The 25092-nt window shown below is 35.6% G+C and overlaps 1 protein-coding gene across 3 annotated transcripts in view; it reads left to right on the top strand.

Annotated features, from left to right (window-relative positions):
- Nucleotides 1–3600: 3600 nt before the first annotated feature.
- The window catches only part of LOC114322450 (serine/threonine protein phosphatase 2A 55 kDa regulatory subunit B beta isoform), a 29638-nt gene continuing 8146 nt past the window's right edge, over nt 3601–25092 (top strand). The window contains exons 1-10 of one of the 3 annotated variants that reach the window (XM_082925410.1): nt 3601–3784; nt 3911–4040; nt 10813–10916; nt 11029–11127; nt 11212–11331; nt 14229–14438; nt 15164–15255; nt 19063–19181; nt 19417–19540; nt 20257–20380. In XM_082925410.1, the coding sequence (XP_082781536.1) occupies nt 3932–4040; nt 10813–10916; nt 11029–11127; nt 11212–11331; nt 14229–14438; nt 15164–15255; nt 19063–19181; nt 19417–19540; nt 20257–20380 (1101 nt within the window). In that variant the 5' untranslated portion in view covers nt 3601–3784; nt 3911–3931. The other 2 variants (XM_028269751.2, XM_028269755.2) reach the window with 2 other exon arrangements.

Here is a 25092-nt window from a genome sequence, read left to right on the forward strand (position 1 = left end):
AAGCACAAAACAAACAAGTCAAGAGGTCTTGAGGCAAGGCGCGCAACCGAAACCTCCAAGAACTTAAGACGAACACGAATATGGATGATCCTAGTGTTCAAACGGTGACGTCCAAGTCTTGAGGACGGTCAAAATGGGGTGTGTACAGTTGCCCTGGTCAATGAGAACATGCTCAATGGTGAATCTGTTTACATATTGCTTGATGACGAGGGGATCAGTGTGGGGGTTGGTCACTCCAACTAAATCACTGTCATCGAAACTAATCATTTCAGTGTCGTGTGGCCATTCGTTGGCATCATTGGGCTATGGGTGCTAGACGACAACTGGATTGTGTGCACCTCAGGTGGTGCCGGCAAGCTGTATATCATATGAATTACACCAAGAGGGGGTGACTCCAGCCGTAGAGCTACGGTATTTGTTGAATTATTCTTTCGGACGTATTACGTAAGACGACCGTCTTGCATCAATTCTTTTAGTTGATCTTTTAAAGAAAAACAACTATCGATATCGTGACTATGGTCTTTATGATACTCATATCGTTTATCTTGTCTTCTCGCATTGGGGGGTCCCGTCATCTTGGGCGGCCACTTGAAGAACGGAAGGTGTTGTATTTTCGACAGAATCTTATTGATTGGCTCTGTCAGCTCCGTGTGTTTCTTGCCCGAATGCCTTGTCTGCCTGCTATTCACTTGATACTATTCATTAGCTCGATGTGAACATTGGTTGTTTGATCGGCGCGAATCATGTCTTTGTCTCATTTAGGTCGATTCTACCGCTCAGGGCTTCTTGACGGCACGACACTAATCGGTTGAACAATTTCTGACATGGCTGACTCAACGGCTTTACGTCCGGCTTTGACTCGAAGGGCATCGTCTTCCACTTTGCAGTACTTTTCAACCTTTTTCATTAATGCCCAGACGGTTTTGGGGGGACGCCTGGTTAATGAACTGCAGATGGGGCTTTCAGGATGCAATTCTATCTTAAAGGCGGTGATGGCCTTGGAATCATTGCAAGCATCATCTACCAGATTAAAGCACTCCTAATAGCGGGCCGAATATTCACGAAGAGTTTCTTCCGGTTTAATTTGTATAGCCTAGAGAGAATTGGCTTGCTTCGGCTGAACCTCATTAGTGATGAACCTTGCCCTGAATGACTTTTGGAGTTGGTGGAAGCTCTTAATCGATGTCGGCTCCAGTTGATAGTACCACCTCACGGCCAGTGGTCCCAGACTACTTAGAAATATCCGACGCATGAGGGCTTTGTTGTCAGCATGGAGTGTCATCGCTTGCTTGTAATGATGAATGTGATCAGTGGGGTCTAATTTTCCGTCGTAGAGGGTGAACGACGGTACCTTGAACTTTTTGGGTGGCACAGCCCTGGCAATTCGTCGCACGAATGGGTCATGTTTATCTTCCTTATCCAAATCATCGCTTCTTCTTCATCTACGCCGTACATATGGACTTCATTCGGACGAGCTGGATACATCAACGCGCCCTTTCTTTCTAGGCTCCCGGGATGGTGAGTCTGAGTCACTATCATTATTGTGTTTCTGATGTCGACGTCGACGACCATCCTTTTTTCCCGGAGGTCGATCACAGTCTTGGCATGTGGCTTGTCGGGATTTCGTCACCTCCAAGGCCAAATCCAGGCGCAGGCGCTCATTTTCAGCCTTCATGTTCTCCAGCCGCTGTTCATTTTGCTTTGCCTGATCCATAATCGTCTACATTGTCTCATGCATTGAAGTTGAGGATGAGGTCTGAGCTACTGAGTCAAAGTTCAAGGCACGTCGCGTGGCGATATTCTCTGGTCCCAGCATGTTTCTTGGAGTGAGGTCATCTCTTGGTGTAGTTTCGTCAACGACTATCAGAGGATTTTCCGTTACGCTCGCCATGGATGTACTTGAGTATTCTCACAGACGGTGCCGATTGTGGTGATGTAATCCGTAAATACTCTTGGATCCTGAAGGGCGCTCCTGATCCTCTGAATGCCACCTGAAAAAGGGAATAAACACTCCGGTCGGGGGTGCCAGAATTAGCACTCCGACAGACAAGTTAGTATATGTCTTTCGTTTACTTATGTCTTAAGTTTCTTAGGTTATTTCTCACATACTTTTTTTTAGCTGATGTTCCTTTATTTATATCTTCTTTTGGGCCCTAGGATCGGGCCCACTCTTAATCTATTGCACGTTTATTTATTTGGCGGTTGTTCAACTGGTTCTACGGCTGATTAGTTTATTCGGCTTTGGGATCGTCCAGGACGGAATCGAATACAATATTTATCCTGATTATCCTCAGACCTGTTATTCAGCTTTCTTGCATGTACATCAACATTATCCGGCGCCCATATTGCCATATAAATTTAATGGTTAAATGATATGAACTGAAAGAATTGATGGTATATAAATAGAATTACCCTAAATTTATAGTAAAATGACTATTGAGGACAATATGGGCGTATTTGTACTTATTCAAGTAATTCATATATGAAAACACAAATATCTCTTTATACTCTATCACTTATATACTATATTTTTTGGAACAAATTTCTCTTTCAACACTCATCCACTACTGTTCATCTTCACCATTATAATCTAATAAACTACACCGATCATCTTCACAAGTATAATTTAACACACTATACCCGTTATCTTCTCCATTATAATCTTTGCCATTATTTTTCAAACTCAAAATATTATTGCCTTTTAAAGATTTAGGGTTTTAATAACATTGAAATTAATTAAATTTGAAGATTTACACACCATGAATGACACTCAAATGGTTGATTTGAAACAATAAAACAATAAATACATCGGTTTATTTTTTTTGTTTATCTCGTTCACATAAGACTTGACATTTATAAAATGTTCAATTATTTATATTTAAATAAAATTATTTTATTCAAATTATAAAGGTTAATCAAATAATAAATGTTTAAATACTTTAGCCATATGTGCACCAATTTCTTACCTTAAGGTTAAAAAAAAAATTATAGTGTAAACTGAAATATTTTTGTAATTTAAATATTATTAGATATGCTTACTAAATAATAGTATTTACTGATAAAATCAATAGTGTGTAAATAACATTATTTTATTTCTGTATTTGGTTAAGAAATTTGAAAAAAAATTTTAAAAAATAAAACAAATAGATAAAATATAAATATATATTTTACATAATTTCATTCATGTTCTCTTTTTTTGTCAAATTCTTCTCAAAATCTCCTAATCAAATACTGCCAATTGGGACTTCTTACTAAGGCTAAGTTTGACATATATAAAATAATTCATTTTTTTATCTTTTTTTTATCATATCAACTCTCTATTTTTTTACACATCTTTTTATAAAAAGATAAAAAATATATTTATTTAAGTCATATCAAACGAACCTACAACCTTGTTACCTAAATTGGCCATAATTGCCCAAAGTAACCTCAGTGCATACAAGCACATCACTGAATCAACAAATTCACACCCTGACCGCCTGATTTACGACACGAGGGCCAATAACATCCCGCAGGTGCTATTTATTTCTTTTAGACGGTGACGTTATCATGCCTCCGAAAATTAGACAAAAAAAAAAGAGTAAAAAATAATAACAAAGAAGTAAAACAAGAGAGAGAAATATGTATTATTGATAGAGCTTTGACAGAAAGAGAACAGTGTTTTGGTTCTCCGAAGAACGGTTTGCCGCTCCAAATCCCAATTTTCTCAGAGAGAGAGAGAGAGAGAGAATCTCAATCTGTCTATGTTCAAGCCCTCTGTTCTGTTCTTCTCTTGACTTGGAAAGGTCCAATCTGGAACATTTTCCCGTGCATTTATCGCTGATTCCCAAGCTATGATCTTCTGACAAAGACCTCGATAATCAAAAGGCGATCGTTTGATGCATTGATTTGATTTGTCTGTGTGTTTTCGGCCGTTGATTTGTCCGCTGAGATGAACGGTGGTGATGATGGAGAGGTTGCGGCGGCTCCACCGCCTGCGCTCGAGTGGAAATTCTCTCAGGTCTTCGGTGAAAGGACGGCCGGTGAAGAAGTTCAAGAAGGTAGTATTACAAATATCGCTTATAACTTTTTTGGATCCGCTAATTATTTGTTGTGTATATAGCGATTAGGGCTTGGTTGTATGTTTTTGATCTATTTCGAATCCTTGATTGTTGAATGATTAGTTGATTAATTGGTGATTGGGGGGACATGATTTGGATTTAGGTTTTTGAATTGATAGTGATATGCATGTTACGGTGATGCCTCCAATAGAGATTGTATCTGAGTAGTTTGATATCAATTGAGTGATGAACAGTGTGCTACTGTAGTAACTGGACTTAATGGTGTTACTGTTAGTTTCATGCTCTCTTTAAGTGCGTGTACTTGTTTTGCTATCGTAATTAGTTTTTTTTTTTTTTTTTTTTTTTGTTTTTTTCAAGTTTTGAAGATTGAAAATAATAGGTCTTATTGCTGATCTCCGCAGCTATCCATTCATTGTTAGAATAATGCATCGTTTTTAATTTAAGCTTGGAGTGTATTATAGAGTGATTGCATAGCCAGTTTAATTGCAACAATGATTGGTTTGTGCTTGGTGGTAGTAACTTAGGGGTAACTGTAGAGCTAGCAGTGGTGTTCAAACTACATTTACCTATCACCACCACCATCATCATCATCATCATCATCATCAAAGAGAGAGAGAGAGAGTCATTATTTAGCAGTTACCCTCATTTAACTCCTAAAGGGAAGAAGATATTGGGTTTGATGGATTCAGTGTGGTGCCATTAGGCACATTTTCTGAATTATTAGGTTGCTAAATGATAATATAGCAATCTAAATATATTTGGAAATGGGAGACTATATCCTAAGGGAGATAGGAGGAGAGAGGTGGATGATTGGTTTAATGATGAAGGAAAAGGTGATTATTCTTATAAGAATTAGTTTTATGATCCAGAATCATGGCTAATTCAGCTTGTAAGGGATATATTATTTTAGACTTTGGAGTTTGGAGAGAGACCATACCAGAATGCATTTTATAGTTTTCTTACTCTATCTTCTCTATATGTAGATTTTTAAGGTGAGATAAATGTAAGTTAAATCTAGATCATCCATACTTGGTTTCGAGGTTCAGCATGTGCGATAATTAACCATGAACAGGGATGCGTAGCCATGAATACAAACACCAATGTGGGTGGGCTCTAGAAAGTGGCATTGTAAGTGAAATGACTGTAGTAATGAGATGTGGGATCTTTGAGGTGTGGATCCAGAACTAGTTGTACTTGTGTGTATATATGTTCTTTATTCAATGGTTAAATTCAGCCCAATAACCTTAAGGTTGTGTGTTTCAATAGGAGGGTGGCGACTTTGTACATAAGAGTTTGGCTACGGATGCCAAAGCACCATATTTTTCACTCTTTCGAATAGGAAGGCAGTCACTTTGTACATGAGAGTCTGACTACTTACACCACTTAAAACACCACATTTTCACTATTTACTCGCAATGGAGGTGGGCCCCACACCATCGCTGTGAGTGAGAAGTGGAAAATGCAGTGGTTTAGGTGATGTCTCTAGAGATATTGTTACAAGATGGGCAAAGTATTCATCATATAGCTTGTGTTCAAATGGTTCAAGAAGTGTTTGCAAAGTATTTGTAAAGTGTGTGATAATATGTATTTATTAATTGAGACACATTGAAGAAGTGTTAGACATGCTTTAGGGGTGTTTGTAGAGTGCCTGTGTTCGAGACACAGGTGCCCGATACGACACGCCTACTTTGTAGAAATATTCATGCTTCTTATTGTCGAATTAAACTCAATGTACTTTTATATATTCTTGGTTTTGTACTAAAGATTTTGATCAAATCTTACCCTTCTTTCAGAGATCCATTCTAATGGTTAGCTTTCTATACAATTGCTTTCTATGCAACCAAAGCAGCCAAATAGTTGGACTTCTGAAATATAAGTACTTCCTGCACCTACTCGTGAACTCACATTCAAACCATTTACATTTACATGCTTTTAGGATTATAAACTAAGTTATATATCTCCATAAAAAGGGTTTGTTGTATTTGACGCGATGTAGAGACCTACTTGAACATTATTTTTTTAAAAACAAATTTTAGCTTTTAATTTTCAAATTTCAAAGTACTAGTCTAATATTATAATTTACTTGGGTTTTAGAGTTGTCTTCTCATTGTTGTGCACCAAGTTACATGGTATATGGTTGCATTTTATGGTGTTCAATGGTGATATTTTATTGAATGGCAAGTGAATTAGAATATCATATTGCATGTTGTATGCTACAATCTAAGTTTATGAGAACATGAGAGGAATTTCTTATTGGTGATTTATTTGGTTGGTAGAATGGCATATAGGTTTATTTATAGTAATTAAAAAAATATGCTCTATTCGATTATGATTGAAAATTAATGCAATCCATATGCAAATCAAAGATCAAATTGAGAGAGAGAGAGAAGACAAATGCTCCAATTAGGGATAAACCCCTAAGGGTTAGAGAGAAACCAAGGCCTACTCCAATCACAATGTATATTCTTTTAATGAAAAACTAACTACAATGGAGTATTACATCTCCTATTTATAGACGATAACTAATAGGCTATCTAACAAACCTGTTTATTCTACTACATTAGACTCTCCCTCTTTAAGAAACTTGTCCTAAAGTTTAAGTAGCAACTAAGCCCTCGTTTGGCAAGTGGGATTTTTTAGCTTTTAGGCTAAATTAACCACAAAAAGACAAAATATGCTAAAAAGTCAATAAAAATGTCACATTCAAACCATAATTATTTCATTTTTTCTCTCACAAAAATCAAAAAAGCCAAGCCAAAAGAACTTTTTAGCTCCAGACTAAAAAAACCAAAAAGTTAAAAAGCCAACCCACTTCCCAAACAAAGCCTTTGTGCTTAATATAACACCATGCATTGAATCCCGAGGCGAGGAATAGGTGCTGCATCCCCATGCTCAACGCAAACATGTTTCCTCACAACTCATCCTTGGGTGAATACATTGATCCGCTTCTTTGGCTAAGCTACCATAGGTGCAAATTGACAACTCCCATCATGTCCACACCCCCCTTCCTAACACTTGGACGAACTCCCATTTTACCGAGCTTCTTCACCTTTGACATACAAAATGGTGTAAACGAGTACTCTTCCTATCGAAACGTGACTACTAGGCTGGCAAATGATATCTTCCAAAACAAACGAGGTTAAAGATGTGACAAATTGATAGGATTGACTATGCAACCAGTAGACAAGAACAACTTGAGAGAAATTGATCATGAGCTGGAGTTTGGCATTGCACGCCTTCTTTCCTTCCTTCCTTTGGACACAAATGTGAAATGAGCATACAAGAAGCAACTTACTCAACTCAAAACAGCTTTTGAAAGAGGCATGAAAGGAGTACCAAAGATAAGCTTCAAATAAACTCTTTCAAGCTTTCAAAAATTTCAATGTCAGCTTGCAATGCGACAAGTTGCCCGCTCATTTGTTTTAACTCATCTCTTTGATTATGAGTTTGATTTGAATTCGCATAATTGCTCCTTCCAATTGAGAGATTCATCTTTGTTCTTCACCTAAATTCACAACAACTTTTGACCCCAACCTCCTTTTTGACCTCTTCAACCTATTCCTTTGATTTTGGTTTATCATTGGTTCATCCATTTGAGGGTTCATCCTGATTTCTTCTTCCGAATTCAAAACAAATGCCCTACCACGACCATCGCTATAACCTTGACCTCGATTAGCCATAATAGGTTGTAAATAACGCAATACAACAATCTGCACAGTACAGATTTCAGGAACCCCAATCGACAACCCCTCAAGAAAAGCGAAGATCCTAGCAACTAAGCAACTATTCCCAAATCAAGAACCCAAACCCATGAATGAAAGTCCACATACCAAATACAAATTAGAGACCAAGTAGAAAACATAGGCCATAACCAAAGATTCTTCAATGAGAACTATCGACTTAGCAACAAAATCAAAATTGCGAGCAAGAAATCAAGATGGCTCAAGTACAAGACTTCAAGAAATGATATGAAAAATAGATGCGAAATACATGTTTTTCATACCAGATCGCAAGATCGGAGGTTGTATCACAAAGTCGACTCTCAAGCTGATGTATCTTAGATGGTTCGTATTCTATGGTTGGACTTCGAATTGTGGGTTGCAAAGTCGATCGACAAAGGAAATCCACAAATAGAACTCAATCATTGTTGTGAACTGTAGTTGCGAAATCAATCAGCAAGAAAACCCAGGGTTTCGATTAAGACCCAAACTGCTATGAGGTTGTCAGGCTAGGGCTTCAAACTTGGTACGTAGGTTAGATTGTGATTGTCCAGCCAGTTGCGATTTCAAATTGTCAAGCTAGGGCTTCGAACTAGAATACAACCAAGAGCTGAGTAAGATCCGAAGCTAGGTTAGGATTCGGGTGAAGTTGAACTTGCTGTATCAAAGTCAATTGTCCGATGAGTCGCAATTGGGAGTTGGCCTTGAACCCATGTAGTCGAACTTCAGCAATGAGTCGGATTGTGAATCGAAAACTTCAATCCAGTCGCGAAATCAAACCGCGAAGCTGAATCCTGGTCAAGGCTGCTAATTGCGAAGACGACTGTGTGTCAATGTTGAACTTGACTTGCCAACTAGGGTTCTTGAGAGTTCATATCCAACAACAATGAAGGTCCAAATCAGGTGTGTAACTCATACAGTATCGAATTTAGTTGATGAATTAATCAGAATCTGAAATGATAGGATCCAAATTTGATGCTTTGATACCAAAATAATGCAATCCATACGCAAATCAAAGATCAAATTGAGAGAGAAGACAAATGCCCCAATTATGGGTAAACCCCCCAAGGGTTAGAGAGAGAAACCAAGTTCTACTCGAGTCACAATGTATATTCTTTTAATCAAAAACTAACTACAATGGGATATTACATCACCTATTTATAAACTACAACTAATAGGCTATTTAACAAACCTATTTATTCTACTACATCAAAAATGGGCAATTTAGGATTGGGATACTAGTATGGTTTCATTAATCGAGTACTTTGAGCACTTTGTAGAGTGGTAGATTGGACTCCTCAATAATGGATCTCAATACTCCTTCATTCATAGTGGTCCTGACATTGCATTGCTAGATCCATTTTTGAACCTTTTACTCAACCTCTATGAGATAACCTCAAGTTGATAGTTGCCAAAGATACAACTCCAACAAAGCTGCTTTGGCGGCTGCTATACTTATAATTTGACAGGAACCCAATGTTCTTCCCCTCCAATGCAATGCCAAAGCTATTGCTCTGGCCAAAATTTGGCAATGCTATATTTTTGCCAAACTTTGCCACATCGTCATCCAACACCCAAAATTGAAAATTGAAAATACCTACCTCTCACTAATGGGAAATCTCACTGGTGGTAGAAACGTAATAGCCGGCGGCATAAATCCAAATACTATAAATTAATTTTGAAAATTAAAATAAATCACTAAAATCACAAACACAAACCGTGGATCAAACAAAATTTAGACATATCATAAATAAAATAGAGAGTTTAACAATCATAAAACCCACCGAGATTTAAAAGTTAATTGAAACCCAAAGTTACCCATATATGTTGTCAAACACAGTGTATGAGATGGCTTCATATCAGCGGTGTGAGAGAGAGCATGGGGTTGTTCACTGAATTGCCGGTAAGAGAGACATTATGGGGTGTTCACTTGAATCTGCACTGTAGGGCATTGTTCAGCACTGTGGTGGGCAGAGCCTCTATGGACTTCCAGTGACTTCACTTATAAAGAGAGATTAGAGATAAATGAAAAAAAAACGCTATAGGCCCCAGATTTTCTACCAAACAAGTGACCAAATGTCTAACATGGGTGTGGGGTCTACTTTGGTAAAAAAATTGGTATCCCTAGCATTACCAAAAATGAAACCCCCCCCACCCCCCCCGCCCGTGCGCCTGCGGTCCCCCTCCTTTTTTTTTTATAAATGAAATAAACATTTTTTTAGAGAAACAACTAAGCTTTAGATATTATCAAGTCTTCTATTTTTTGGTTAAACACATTTATCATATAAACATTCTATGTTCAATGATAATATCTATCCCAAATAGATGTTAAAATAATGGTGGTTGGAAGGAAATTATATATCCAAAAAAAAAAAAAATTAATGACAAAGGTCACCTTGAATTCTGTAATGAAATACCTAGAAGATGCTTCCATGGAAGAAACACATGGTTTCAGCTATTATCAGCTGTTGGTTTTTATTGTGTCATTAAAGTTGAACTTGCTAAGAATGTTATGTCTGCACTACAATCATTCAATCTTTCTTGTTTGGCTGATTTGTACTGGGTGCAACCGTATTCTTGGTTGCATAAACCAGTTTGGAACCTAAAGGTTGCATTGACAGTTTGCAGGTTGCATGGTAATGCTGTCTAGAAAGTATGCTAGAATGTGGCAAAGTTAGAAAAGGTGTTTTAACTTCTTTGGTTAATTTGACTGTACGAAGAGCAAAGATGCTTCAGAAACACTATGTTTTCATTTTGTAATTTTATAATACCATGAGACTTCTGCAGGGTATTGTTGTTAATCATGCTCGCAACATTCACATATGCTTAGCATCAATGTATATAGTAAAACCGAGTCTCTCTCTGTTTATAATAATTGACGTTTCTTTAAAGTTTGGTCTGTTCGCTTGTCGATGGCAAATGCATTATTATTATTGACATAATAGTTAAAGTTATTCATTCTTAGTAAATCTTAGCAGGTTCATAGTGGGTTCCTAATCTGTTTGTTTTGAATAATGTGTTTAATTTTGCAGTTGATATCATTTCAGCAATTGAGTTCGATAAAACCGGTGACCACCTTGCTACTGGTGATCGTGGGGGCAGAGTGGTATTATTTGAGAGAACTGATACAAAGGATGTATGTTTGTGCTTCTCTTTTGACTTTTGTTTGTGAATCAGAATGTCTTGTAGTAGTTATTGTTTCTTGTCTTTTGCAATGCTGTAATAATATTTTGTAACGTGATGTGTAGCATGGCGGAAGCCGCAGGGATCTAGAGAGGATGGATTATGCAATTAGTAGACATCCTGAGTTCCGTTATAAAACCGAGTTTCAGAGCCATGAACCTGAGGTTTTCATTTTCACCACTTCTCCTTTGGCTTGCTGGATCTGGTTTGTTCTAATTTATTCTGTATTTGTGTCCTTCTGTGTCCAGTTTGATTATCTTAAGAGCTTGGAGATTGAGGAGAAAATCAACAAAATCAGATGGTGCCAAACAGCTAATGGTGCCCTTTTTCTTCTATCTACTAATGACAAAACTATTAAATTTTGGAAGGTGAGAACTTCAATTTGTTTAGTAGTGTTTTAAATCTTTTTCATATTTTGATTAGTGGGTTATGTGGTGTCCATCTACCTAATTTCTTAATTGGACTCCATCCAAACTACCTAGTTCCAAATTTCTGTATAGGTTTAACTAATTATTTTTGGAACATTGGACTGTACTTGGTTTTTAATCAGGCAAGTTGTGATGGTAGTCTTGATTATTTTTTAGAGATCTTTCGAGGTTCAACATTTGTGGTTACCATGTTGGTCATCGTTAACCACCTGTTCAGAACATTTATTCCTTTTTTTTAATTTTTTTTTATTATATATATATATATATATATCAGAAAGTCTAGGAGCACAGAGGATGTAATACAGAAACCAACACAGAAACTGTTCACCGGTCATCCGCATCGGTTGTCCGCCCGAATGACTGGCCAGAGCTTGTCAACTGCGGCTATCATGGTGTCAACCGCGACTGTCATGTGTCAACTGCAGCTATCATGGTGTTTTCCGGTCGTTCGAGTGGACGACTGGTGAACAGTATTTTGTGTTTGGCTTCTGTGTCCCACCCTCTGTGTGTATAGCATTGCTGTATATATATTATTTTAATTATTTTATTTAATGATAAATCATTTATGTGCTTGTATGTGGTGTTTCATATTTTTCTTAGTTGAGCTTTATCTTTCTTTAAATTGTGTGTCATCTATGAAGCATAGATACTTCTAGATGTGAGTTTTATCCGTATTGGATACTGATACTCAGATACTCTCAGATACATATTGGATACTTCCTAGATAGAGACATTTTTTTCCCCTCAAATTTTGAGTAGTATTGGATACGTTTCGAATAATTGGTAATAATTTTGTGAAGCACAGATACTTCTAGATGTGAGTTGTATCCGTATCGGATATCGATACTCCTCGGATACTCACGGATAAATATCGGATACTTTCTAAACGGCGAAATTGTTTTTCTTTAATTTGAGAAGTATTGGATAGCTTTCGGATAATTGATAATAATTCTTACAAAGTCATTAATACAAGAATAGTTTTCAATACTTAGCTTAAGAAAAATATCATGATACTAAAATCAGGTTTAAATAAAAAACAAGTGAACTTGTGTACAACACTTCAGCATATAACACTTTTAAGTGTGCAAGGGAAAAGCACAAAGGTAATATAAACAATTTAGACATGATATTGAAATTAAATTTTTACAGGACCTACTAAAAAAAAAGGTAAATTGACTGGTGGCTTTTAAACTAACACCTAATTCCTAAAAATTGGTTGGTTTCACACCATTATGTGAGCTCATTTGTAATACAATACGGAAATTATAATTTATTTACAAACGTATCCTGATCGTACTCCTTTTTTTTTTTTTTTTAAAGGTTTTGTTGTATCATGGTATTTGTATCATACATATCATATGGTATCTATATCCCGTATTTGTATCTGTATTCAATGCATATCTGAATTTGTGCTTCATAGCATGTCATGGTACTTGAAGCATTTTGGCATGCAGCTTGATGTCATGTAAAAAAAAGGTTTTGGTTGGTGCTTGGTAATTCTTGATGAATTAGATGGAATGGTGCCATCTCAAGGCATGGTGGAGGCGGTTCAATATTGTGCCAAACTGAAGTTTGCATGGTTCAAAATAAATGAGATTGGAGATATAAAGTTAAATGCCATAATGCACCTTTCATTTGTTATCAAATTTTAACTTTTGTGCTTACAATTGCTTGTTATGAATTTCCTACAATTGAATTTTGGGCATAAAAACATGTACCCCTAATTTTAAAGATTTGCAGACATTGACTGTAGTTTGGGTCCTTAGATCTCATTTTTTTGGTCCTGTTATGCCATTGGTTCTTCATGCATGTTTGCAATTATTTAAAGGGGTATTACAAGTCAAGGTTTTGAAATTTTATGAATTATAAATTTGAAGGAGTTCCTATTACAGTTTGGACTATTTTGAAGTCATTATAAGCTATGTACTTCTGGTTCTATGGCAACAATTGATTTGTTGATTAGATGGCGCCTTTATTAATTTGTTGGGCAAAAACTTTAAAGCCAGCACCACCTCCTCCTAATTTTACGTAATAGTCACAAAAATATTAAAGCCAACATGTCCTCCTTCTAGCGTTATATAATGGATAAATTACACCTCTAGCACCTAAGGTATGTGTTATGTAAAGCTTTGGTCCTCCAAGTTTTAATTTTTTCAATTTCTTTCCGAAAGTTTCCAATTTGAGTCAAATTGGTCCAAACCGTCCAATTTTAGATGACCATCTAAATCATTAATGAAATAATAATAAAATACCCATATGATCCCTAAAGTATACGTTTCATGCCACTTTGGTTCTTAAAGTTTTTAATTTTGTCAATTTGGTCCCAAAACACTGATGAAATTGACAAAGTAACATGAAATGTATACTTTAGGGACCATAGGTATATTTTATTATTATTTCACAATGATTTAAACGGTCTGTTTGAAATTGGACCAATTTGATTCAAATTGGAAACCTTAGTGATGAAATTGACAATATTAAAACTTAAGCAACTAAGTGACATGAAACGCATACTTTAAGAGCCATATTTTATTATTATTTCATAATGATTTAAACCGTTTGAAATTGGACCAATTTGATTCAAATTGGAGACCTTAGAGATGAAATTGACAATATTAAAACTTGAGCAACTAAGTGACATGAAACACAAACTTTAAGAGCTATAGGTGCATTTTATCCTTTATATAATGTTCTATAGCAGTTGAAAATTTGCACGACACTGTAATTTCGTTTTACATATTTCAAACTAAAGTATCAAAACTTTGTATGCTAGACAATTTTGTTTACCTTTGATGGTTATGTCTCACACTTCTATGCTATTTTATTGAATTTAATAGGTGCAAGAGAAGAAGGTCAAGAAAATATCTGACATGAACATTGACCCTTCCAAAGCTGTTGGAAATGGTGGTATTGCCAGTTCAAGTGTCTCTTCTAGCCCTAGATCGTATCTTGCAAATGGAGGATACACAGATAGATCTTGCAATAATTTGAGCAATGACTTCTCATTCCCGCCAGGGGGCATTCCATCGTTACGTTTACCTGTGGTAGTTGTACTCAACCTAAGCCATTTATTTGCCTGCAGTAACAATGGTCATTCAAATGAAGAATGTACGAGTATCAGTATCTAGAGATTATGCTATTTCAATATGGCTCAAATTAACCTACTTCATGGGGAACAAAAAAAATCCTAAATTAGCCTGGCCATATTATGAAAGGGGCACGCAGGCATTGTAGAAAAGGCACAAAAAAATTGAAATGAAAGAAAATAAATAACAGAAAAAGGAAGCAACAAGGTTCAGTGAGTTGCACGTATGATGCTTGGCTTTGATTTGATTTAAGATGCAACAAATGGAGACTGTAGCTTGCAGACTTTGAGTCACAACCTTTTAATTTACTGACTATTGAAATTACCTCGTTTTGTTCTTCTTTAATATGTACTAGTGTACCTGTCTGTCTTTAGGGGATTCGAATGCAAATTCAATTAAAGTGATTTATTTATTTTTTTCATTATATGTATTCGTCACATAGATATGCATGTATGTGATGTATGTATTTATGAAACAAAAGTGAGCCTGCATTGTGCCTTTTTTTGCTGGCAAAACCATTTATTTGAGCAACATAGACTATAATTTTTCATTGTTTTGTTTTTCACTAATATGTATATGTACATATATCTAACTTTTTAGTTAGAATTACAATATTACATGTACCCATTGGTATTCTGATAAAGGCAGTAATATTCATACATTTCATTGATTGTTATGATTTGCAGGTAACCAGTCATGAGACCAGCCTTGTGGCTAGATGTAGAAGGGTTTACGCTCATGCACATGACTATCATATTAATTCTATTTCAAATAACAGGTGGGATCCATACTTTTTGTTGATATGCACTTTCACTTTCTGTTCTAATTTATTCGTTGAACATATTCGTTGCTGCTTTTATGTTTGTTTATATTCAGGTTATCTCATGAGCTTGGAGTTGCTAGAATATTCCGATAGGATATTATTATTATTATTGTTATTATTATTTATATTATTGCAAATTTCATTCCACTTTCTTCTATGAAAAGGCAAAATATATCCCTACCCTTCATTCCTATCAAAAGAATCTAGATTGTGATCAAGGATTTAAATTGCACTGCTTAGTCATAAATAGATTTTTTTCTCCTGTGCCTTGGCAATTTTTTTTTCATGAATCCAACTAATTAAATGCATTTTTAATGATGAAACCTCTAGCTAAGGTTTCGAAAAGCAGTTGTGGTGGCCATAACGGTTGTGGTGATACTGTTGCGGTTGCAGGGTGTAAAGGCCGTAGCGTTACAGTTGCAGTAATCGGAACCGTGAATTTTTAAATTTTTTGCACAATTTGGAAAAAACTTAGCGATACGCATATATATATATATATTTTTCCAGAATCACATTTATTAAGGTTTAAAATAGATTTTGATCAATATTTATTAGTTTTTAAGTATGATCCAATATATTTCATATTTTTAAATTACTATAAAAAAGAGCTTTTACATTTTATTTAAGTAGTTAATGACTTTGAGAATAATTGATTTGAAATGTCTATGAAATTATTTTTGACCAATACCTGAACTAACTAAATAAAAAATATTTACAATTATTAATTGAAATGATTATAAAAATAAAAATTGTGCCATAAACAAAATTATTTTTGAACTAATGATTTTTATTTTTTAAAAGGCATTTTTTTAGACATCACTTTACAGCTAAGTAAATAAAATTATTTTCAATTAAGTATTAAATGAAATGATTATAAAATAAAAATTATGCCATAAGAAAAAATTATTTTTGGGCTACTTTTTTTTCTTTTAAAGGCAATTTTTAGATAATACATTATAGTAACAAAATAAAAATATCTACAATTAAATGTTAAATGAAATGATTATAAAAATAAATACAACTGCTGTTTATATATTTTTTTATTTTACATGCTGGTGTAATGAAATAAAAATTTAAAAATAAATTATAAAGGAAAAAAAAATTCATACAAGATTTTTTCTTTAGGCTTGAATCATTTTAGTATTTGTTCCTTTTTGTAAGTTGTTTTTTTTTTTTTTTTGGTCGAAAGGAAGCCATTCAAAATATTGTAAGGTGTGTAACGGGCCATTACGGTACCGTTACACACGTAAATTTCCATCACACTGCAAAGGCGGATGTAACGGGTGGTGCCTACTACTGCAAGCGTTATGTAACGGCCACAACCGTTACGTAACACCACTTTTTGAAACCTTGCCTCTAGCTGAAGATAGATAAGGAGGGAGAGGATTTGGATTCGACATGGATTTAATTACGAGGATATAGATAACGATGCAGAGTATAAGAAGCTTAAGGAGGATTAAATTCAAAGAAGTGATGATATTTGGACATTGACATGATTTTACAGAGAAACCGATAGGAATCAGAAATAATTATGTTCTTTTATAGTTATTTTACGCTTTCTAGAGTTTTTAGGTCAGGGGTATTTTGGTAATTTTTAGATTTGTTGACATGGCCTGTAGAGGTTGCCCATGGGTTGTTTTGTGAGTCAAGTTATTTGATTGATTTTTATTTATATTTCTTATTTGGTCTTAAATTAGTTTTGGAAATCAAAATCTTAGTAGTTTTCTATTTCATTTATATTTATATAGACTTTTGTCTCCAAAGCCTATATAAAGTCATGTAATACTTCATATTATTAAAGGTGATATTTTAGAGATTTTTTATAGCTTTGAAGCCTCTTTTGGGTTTGTGTGATTCAACCTTAACCCAAGTGTGATGCCTATGGAATCTATGTGTGATGGCTAGACTTTTCGTCTTTAATTCCTGCATAAATTCAACATAGTTACTGTTACCGAATCACTGTTCTCAGCCTCATAACAGTCCCATAACAGCCCCAAAATTCATATCTTTAATTGGTAAATCCTTTTGGTGCACCTTTTGAAACCCTAAATTTTTGTGTTATCCTACATCAGATAATATAGTCTTACATGCATAAGTATAATTCCTGTATATGTAGATACAGATACCCACTCGAATCTCATCTTAATAGAATGCATGTTTTTTGGCTGCTTGTGTGGGCCTAAACTTTTCATGTATGGTAAGATGAGATGCTAGTTTTCTGGGTGACATATGTCATGGGAGTAAACTTTCCATGTATGGTAAGATGAGATGTGAGTTATCGAAGTGGCATATGGCATGGGAGTGCAACATACAACTATGATGAAACATTGTGTTTGGATGACCCCAAATGTTTTGCATGACTGGATAGCACATGATGCAATGACATATGTCATGGGAGTAAATTTTCCATGTATGGTAAGATGAGATGTGAGTTATCGGAGTGGCATATGGCATGGGAGTGCAACATAAAACTATGATGAAACATTGTGTTTGGATGACCCCAAATGTTTTGCATGACTTGATAGCACATGATGCAATTACAATGTAGCTTGGTGGCATGACCTTTATGTGGGCATGCCATGCTCTTACTCTCTTCACCCTGAATCTGGCCGGGCCTTCTCTCCCCCTCCAAAGGGATGGGAAAAAAAAGAAGAGAGAACCAAATCCTGCCACCACCTATCTGAAATGAATGGTGGACAATTGGCATATATAATTTATTAACTACACTTGTACATTAAAAAAACGTACACCTCTATTGGTAAGCAGCATTACTGTCTATTATCTGGAAAGTGCTATATATGCACATAAAATTAACTGGCTGTAGTGGTCTATTGTAGCTCTCTATATGATTTAACTGTTGTCATTTTATCCTTGTGGTCATTAACTTCACCCTATGTATATGAACGTGGTGATTGGCTTGTGCCAGAATATCAAATTGCCATTTTGTGGTTGTATGTTCTAATTTTGACCATTCATATTATTGAGACATGTTTGCTTTTAATTTTGTGGGATCATCTAGCCAAATATTTCATTCTGAATTATATGCACGTCATCTTCACTTATATTATTTTTTATATTTTTGGAAAGGGAGCATCATTTTCACATTGCATATAATTTTGATGGGGTAAATTTGATAATCATCATTTAAAGCTGTTACATATAACCTAATAAGCAAGGATACAGACAAATGTTACAACACGGACACGACACTGACATGCCAACGCGAAAATTTACAAAAAATGTAGGACGAGACACGCGGTGGACACGTGTAAAATATATAGTTTTATATATTTATTAGATGTTGCAGTTATGAATATTCCATTCAAGATAATAAAGAAATACAATAAAGCACTAATCTTTAGAGTTTAAAGGATGAGAGATTAATAGATATAAATCTACATTATTTTCTTTTGTCATTGGATCTAAAGTTATTTTGTTCAAACTTGTAATGTGGTTCATGATTTTTTGAATGGTAGCCACATGCCTGCCCTTTAAGTGTCCCAAAATGTGTCCGGACCTAAAATTTTTAAAAAATAAATAATAATAGGACAACTTTGGATGTGTGTCCGACACATGGGAAGTGTCCGACGAGTGTTGGTGTCCAACATGAAGTGTCTGCTGCTTAGGGTATAACTAATCAGGCAATGTGAACTTTATAAACTTAATATCCAGTCTTCCTCCCTTCCAATATGGTTTTTGCAAAATTTTGCTGACTCCTCTCTCTCTCTCTCTCTCTTGTATTCTCTCTCTTGTATGTTCTAGTGATGGTGAAACATTTATATCGGCTGATGATCTGCGAATAAATCTTTGGAACTTGGAAATTAGCAATCAAAGTTTCAATATTGTTGATGTGAAGCCTGCAAACATGGAGGATCTAACTGGTATGGGCCTTAGAAAATTGATCAGAGCTTTCAAATTAAATCATGATGTCTTTGAATGTTTTTTCCTTATTCTTTGCATGTCTGTTTTCATGCGGTTTGGATTTCCATAACTGCCCCTCAGTGAATTACTTTTTGCATTTATATTGGTTAATGCGGTTTTTAGATCTAAAACCTGTTTGTTTGATTACACTACATGTTCAAGCCTTGAAGTTTTATATATTTAACTTTTTTGCAGAGGTGATAACATCAGCAGAATTTCATCCTACCCATTGTAACATGTTGGCATATAGTAGTTCAAAAGGGTCAATTCGTCTCATTGATCTGCGACAATCAGCTTTGTGTGATACGCATTCTAAATTGTAAGTTCCTTAGTGGCTTCTGTTGAGCTTTACTCAACCCTAATGAGTTGATTTGAAATAGCAAAACTGAAGCAAATATAGGGGTCTCTAGCATTTGATTTGTTGAAGGTCCCATGAAAAAAAAGGTTAAAAATTGGGGAAAAGTAGAGTTACCAGAGAATGTTAATACCCTAGCGATACGCTTTGGAACATATGTTTTGAAACATGGTACACTTTCTTTTCAAAACAGTGAATTTAGTGATCCAAAATTATCTCAAATTTTTTTCTGAATATATTTCTTAGGAACATATAATAAACATGTATAATGAACTAAAATCTGAAAGTGGTTTTGGCAGGAATATATATATATATATATATAAACCAAAAAAAAAAAAAAATTGGTCATAATGCTCGTAGAAATGTATTGTTACACATGATTAATTTGAAGTGGAAAAAAAAAAAAACTACATTTTATTGTATGTCTAATAGTTGGAAAAAATTGTTCTAGAGGTACGTTAAATTCCTATTGTTTAATTTATTTAAGAGTTTCTATCATACCACATTTTAGAACATGTGGCGTACCACGTTTCTGTTCTTGTTCCACATACCGAAAAGATCCGTGTTCCAGGTAACATGGGGGAAAAGATAGCATTATCCTCCCCCCCTTCTAATAGGTACATCTGAATTACTGTCAAATGCCTTTAGTATGATTAGTCAATGATATCCGTCGCATACAGGTTCGAGGAACAGGAGGCACCTGGTTCAAGATCTTTTTTCACGGAAATAATAGCATCAATTTCAGATATTAAATTTGGGAAGGATGGAAGATATATACTTAGTCGTGATTACATGACTCTTAAGGTTCGAGCCTTTCTTGCTTAATTACATGAGCTTTATATTTGGTACAAACCATTTGGAGTACTTAGTGCTGCACATAATTTGAACTTTCAGCTCTTTTTAGCATTTTCTTTTAACAATATAATGCTTGCTTCATCTCCAAAAATAGTACAACTCTGTGCCTGTTTCATAAGACGCTGAAATGGCATAATGACACTGATGATACAGCACACAAAAAACAAAAATAGAAGAGATTATTTTCTTAACAAGTGATAAAAGGCATGGGTGATCTGCAAAAGGTAGACCAAAAGTTTTGTAAGGATGCACTAAGTACTCCAAACAAGAGATTATTTTCTTAGTAAGTGATAAAAGGCATGGGTGATATGCAAAAGGTAGATCAAAAGTTTTGTAAGGATGCACTAAGTACTCCAAACCTTTTGGAGTACTTAGTGCTGCACATAATTTGAACTTTCAGCTCTTTTTAGCATTTTCTTTTAACAATATAATGCTGGCTTCATCTCTAAAAATGGTACACCTCTGTGCCTGTTTCACAATATGCTGAAATGGCATAATGACACTGCAGATGATACAGCGCACAAAAAACATAAATAGAAGAGATTATTTTCTTAGTAAGTGATAAAAGGCATGGGTGATATGCAAAATGTAGACCAAAAGTTTTGTAAGGATGCTTAATAATAATTTTTTTTTTTAAGGACACTTCAATATAGGTGGATTGCTCCACGAGACATGGATGCAACCATGAGAAGTGCATCTGGCACATTTCCTTCAGACATTTTCAGCAAGACTAAAAAAGTATTGAGGAATATACACCCAGTTGAAAATAAAGTCCCCCAATATGTGGTAATAATCATTAGTACTGTTACTGCTACCGTCGAACTTGGTCTGCACCTTCACATGGATCTTATTGTGGAATAAGTTTGATCTGCCAGTTCTTAAAGATAGTTTCGTTTTATGATGTATGCATTGCATCTGTATTTGGACTTACTGAATGAGTGCCAGATGCTTTGCTTGTGCTTGAATATTTTCTAGTGACAAGTTGAACTGGGAAATTTTAGGTGTATGGGTTCGCACTTGATATGTGGCGCCTCCTGGTTGTGTTGCACAGTCCAGCCAAGTGGAAGCATTGCAAGTAGTTGCAGATTTGTGTGGTGCTACTTAACACTTTTTACTAGTTTGCCAGGTGGCCACAAAGTGTTCGCAAAGGCAAGCAAACACAAAAAGTTAGTTGATGGGCCAAGATGTTGGAGATGAACCACGATGTCACGACCCAAACCCGCCCCTAAAAGTTTGGTCCATGACTGGCCTGTACATAGGCCTCAAAACAAAATTTCACGAATATTTATTCAAATACGGGGCCTTAAGCGGAAGCAAATACCAACATAAAGACAATGCCCATTGAGTTTGTGTATGCATGAAGACTTAGATTAATTTAAGCATTTAAGTACGCTTTCCATATTTACATATATAATCATAGAACTTATACAGATCTCACACACATATACATAAGACTCAATGAAATATATAATTCTCCAATACAAAGTTAAAGCCTTGACACAGAGGCGTAACCCGGGCGGCATGACAGAGAGGTGGAGCTCGATACAACCCTAGTGTTGATCACCGATGGGTCACCTACATATATAAAATAAAAGGGAAATCTAACGCCCAGTGAGTAATATTAAAGTAAAGAGGTTAATGAAGTCCTTAACATTAGGAAAACGTATTTCACAATTCTGAAATGTATCTTAAATCATTTCAAAAGAACATTTATCGTATCATAATCGATGCATTTTCAAATGGAATACATGTTTGAAACTATTACAAAACATTTTATGTGGTACGTGGTACGCGGTACGCTCACTTATACAAAAGGTTAGAAGCAAATTTCAAAATAGGACATCCATTCATGCATATAAAATAACACATCGTATCATGAGTCATATAGCGATGTAAAAACATTTGTATTCATATCATATTTTCTGAACGACCTCGGGTTCATGTATAACAGAACGGCCTTAGGCCCAATCATATATCAAACGACCTTAGGTCCAAACGTATCACACCGTATCAGTGTATCTGATCATGGAGTAGATGGAACATCGACATGTCTCCACCTCTCCTTGGGCCCAATTCATGTATGTATGGACCTAAGAGGTGACTCGTACGGACTCTAGAGTGACTCTTACTGTAGCACTTAGTTCCGTACAGCACTTTGTTCCATACTAAAAGTCAATAAGTCTTAAAGACCGAACAATCATGCCATAGCATAAACGAAACAGATAAGCAGAACGGCCTTGGGCCTGCCATATCGTATTATAAATAATTCACATTTCTTGTTCATAACTTATTTCATATTTCTTGAAAACTTGTGCATTTAGATAAAATATAACATTTAGAGAATCATGTCATACATAAATCAAGATAGATAATGAAAAACATATCTTTACTATATTATTACTCACAATGATGGGCTCCTGGTAGCAGTTGGACGATGTCCTCGTCTTGACCTACAATCACAATTATATAACACAACATATGAATATAACCGATATCTTTCTTTGTTCTTTAATCAATTAGTTATGTTGATTCTAAACTCATTAGTCCTCAATAGATCATAATCCATGTCTAGGAAAATAGGAGGAAACAAAAGGAAAATGGGTTAGAAGAAGAAATGGCATAAAACCGGTAGACAGAGAGTGAACAACTTTCACTAATTTGAGCATGTCTATCTGTGTACTTAGAATTTGGGTGTGAGATCACTACCATTGGAACTAGATTTCTGGAGCTTGAATTTAGGCTAAAAAATCACTTAAAACAGAGTTCGAATGAAAGAGATATGCTTATCCGAAGGACCCAAGTTCTAATTTCTTAAATTTAGCTCAATTAAATACATAACACAAAACTCTAACCCAAATGGGTTTCAAATCTTCCATTCTCATTATAATTTCATGAAATTGATGAATTAATCATAAGGATTCAAGATAGATTTTCATACCTTAGTTCAATCTTTGCTTTTCCCTTAACTCTCTTCAATTTTCCCATGCTTTCATGGTTGATCTTCTTCCTTTCTCTTCAATCTCTTCAATTTGTCTTCAAATCCCATGAATGTTGAGCTCTCTCTCTTAGAGAAGTTTTCTCTCTCTTGTGCTCTCTCTCTCTCTCTCGGTTCTCTCCCTCTCCCTCATATATTTTTGGCCTCAAAAGTGATGAGTTCAACTCATATCTCATATATATATATACACATAAGCTTATCACAATTAGGGAGAGCCAAACGCACCCTTACAAATCGAACGAAATCAAATTTCAATTAAACTTCCCAGATGACTCTAAAAATCATGCTGATCATAACTATGTACTCTATTATGATTTTTGAAGCCTTTAAGGCCTTCAATTTGCAGTGCAAAGTTAACCACCCAAACACACCTTAACGAATCAGACGACATAAATTTTCAATTAACTTTCCCAAATAGTTCTAAAAATTCCCATTAGCATATCTATGTACTCAATTTCGATTTCTGAACCCATGAAAGTCGGCAATTTCAGTTGTAAAGTCGTAACTCAATAGATAATTCCTCAATTCAAACAGATATCATTAAATTAAAGCACATTAACCCATAATTAAATAAAGATAATTTCTTATACGCATTTTGGGGTCATTACGCAATTAAGAAAGCAACAAGCTGAAGCAATATAAACAAAATGTGGCACAAGCATGCACAAGTATAGTTCAAAACAAGGCTATTTCATTTACCTGTACTGAGCAAGTTTCCAAATCATACTACACAAGACTACACAATAGCCTAAGAGTTACCAAGGTTGGGCTGTGAGCACTAACCTGCTGCTACTCCTTAATATGGCATTTTAAGCCATTTACAAAATAATAGGAGGAAACATAGTACATGTTTGAGGAGCTATAATTCTTCTTCATAAATTCTACGAAACTGGAAAAACTACAAGGTTTTTACCCAAAGGTAGCTTCATACTAGGTTACACATATAAAAATTTACAAGAGTAAGTTTGTCCATTTGTTCCTCCAAAAATAGGTTTGAAGTCTCTATTGCACAGGTTGGGCGCTGGGCTGGCAGTGGGGCAATGTTGCGCATTGGCACATGCATATGGATTCCGGTTGTTGCTACTGCACACAGCACTTGGTTTCCTGGTGCATGGGCTTGGCATTGGCTGGGCTGGCAAAGGGGCAATGTAGCTCATTGGCACATGTGCACAGGCACTGGGCCTTGCTACTGGCACTGTTGCTCATGGCCTTGGGCCTACTTGGTTGCCTGGCACATGGGCTTGGTGTTGGGCACCTGTGCTGCTACTGGCACTGTTGCTCATGGCCTTGGGCCTACTTGGCTGCTGTTTGAAGCTCTGCCTTAGGCCAAATGGTCGATGACTTGACGTCCTTGGTAACTTTGCCCACTAAGCAACAATCTCATCCTAAAAAGCCATCAAGTCCGCCTTCCTTTCTCAGCTGATTTCTTCATCACAAAGACTTTGCTACTTCACCAAATATTGCCTTTGCTTCTTTTAGAAAACATCTTGATCCTTTGGCTGTGGCAGTCTGACTTGTCAGCTCATTCTGTGATGGATTTTCCTTGTTTGGGTGGTAAGGCTTCCAATAGATTACATGGAACACTGGGTGGACTTTCAGCCATGATGGAGTGTCTATCTTGTAAGCACATTTATGCACTTTGCTAGAAATGGTTACCAGTCATTCA

The sequence above is a fragment of the Camellia sinensis genome, chromosome 4 (genome assembly GCF_055761805.1).
Source record: "Camellia sinensis isolate YWXY chromosome 4, ASM5576180v1, whole genome shotgun sequence".
Classification (NCBI taxonomy): Eukaryota; Viridiplantae; Streptophyta; class Magnoliopsida; order Ericales; family Theaceae; genus Camellia; species Camellia sinensis.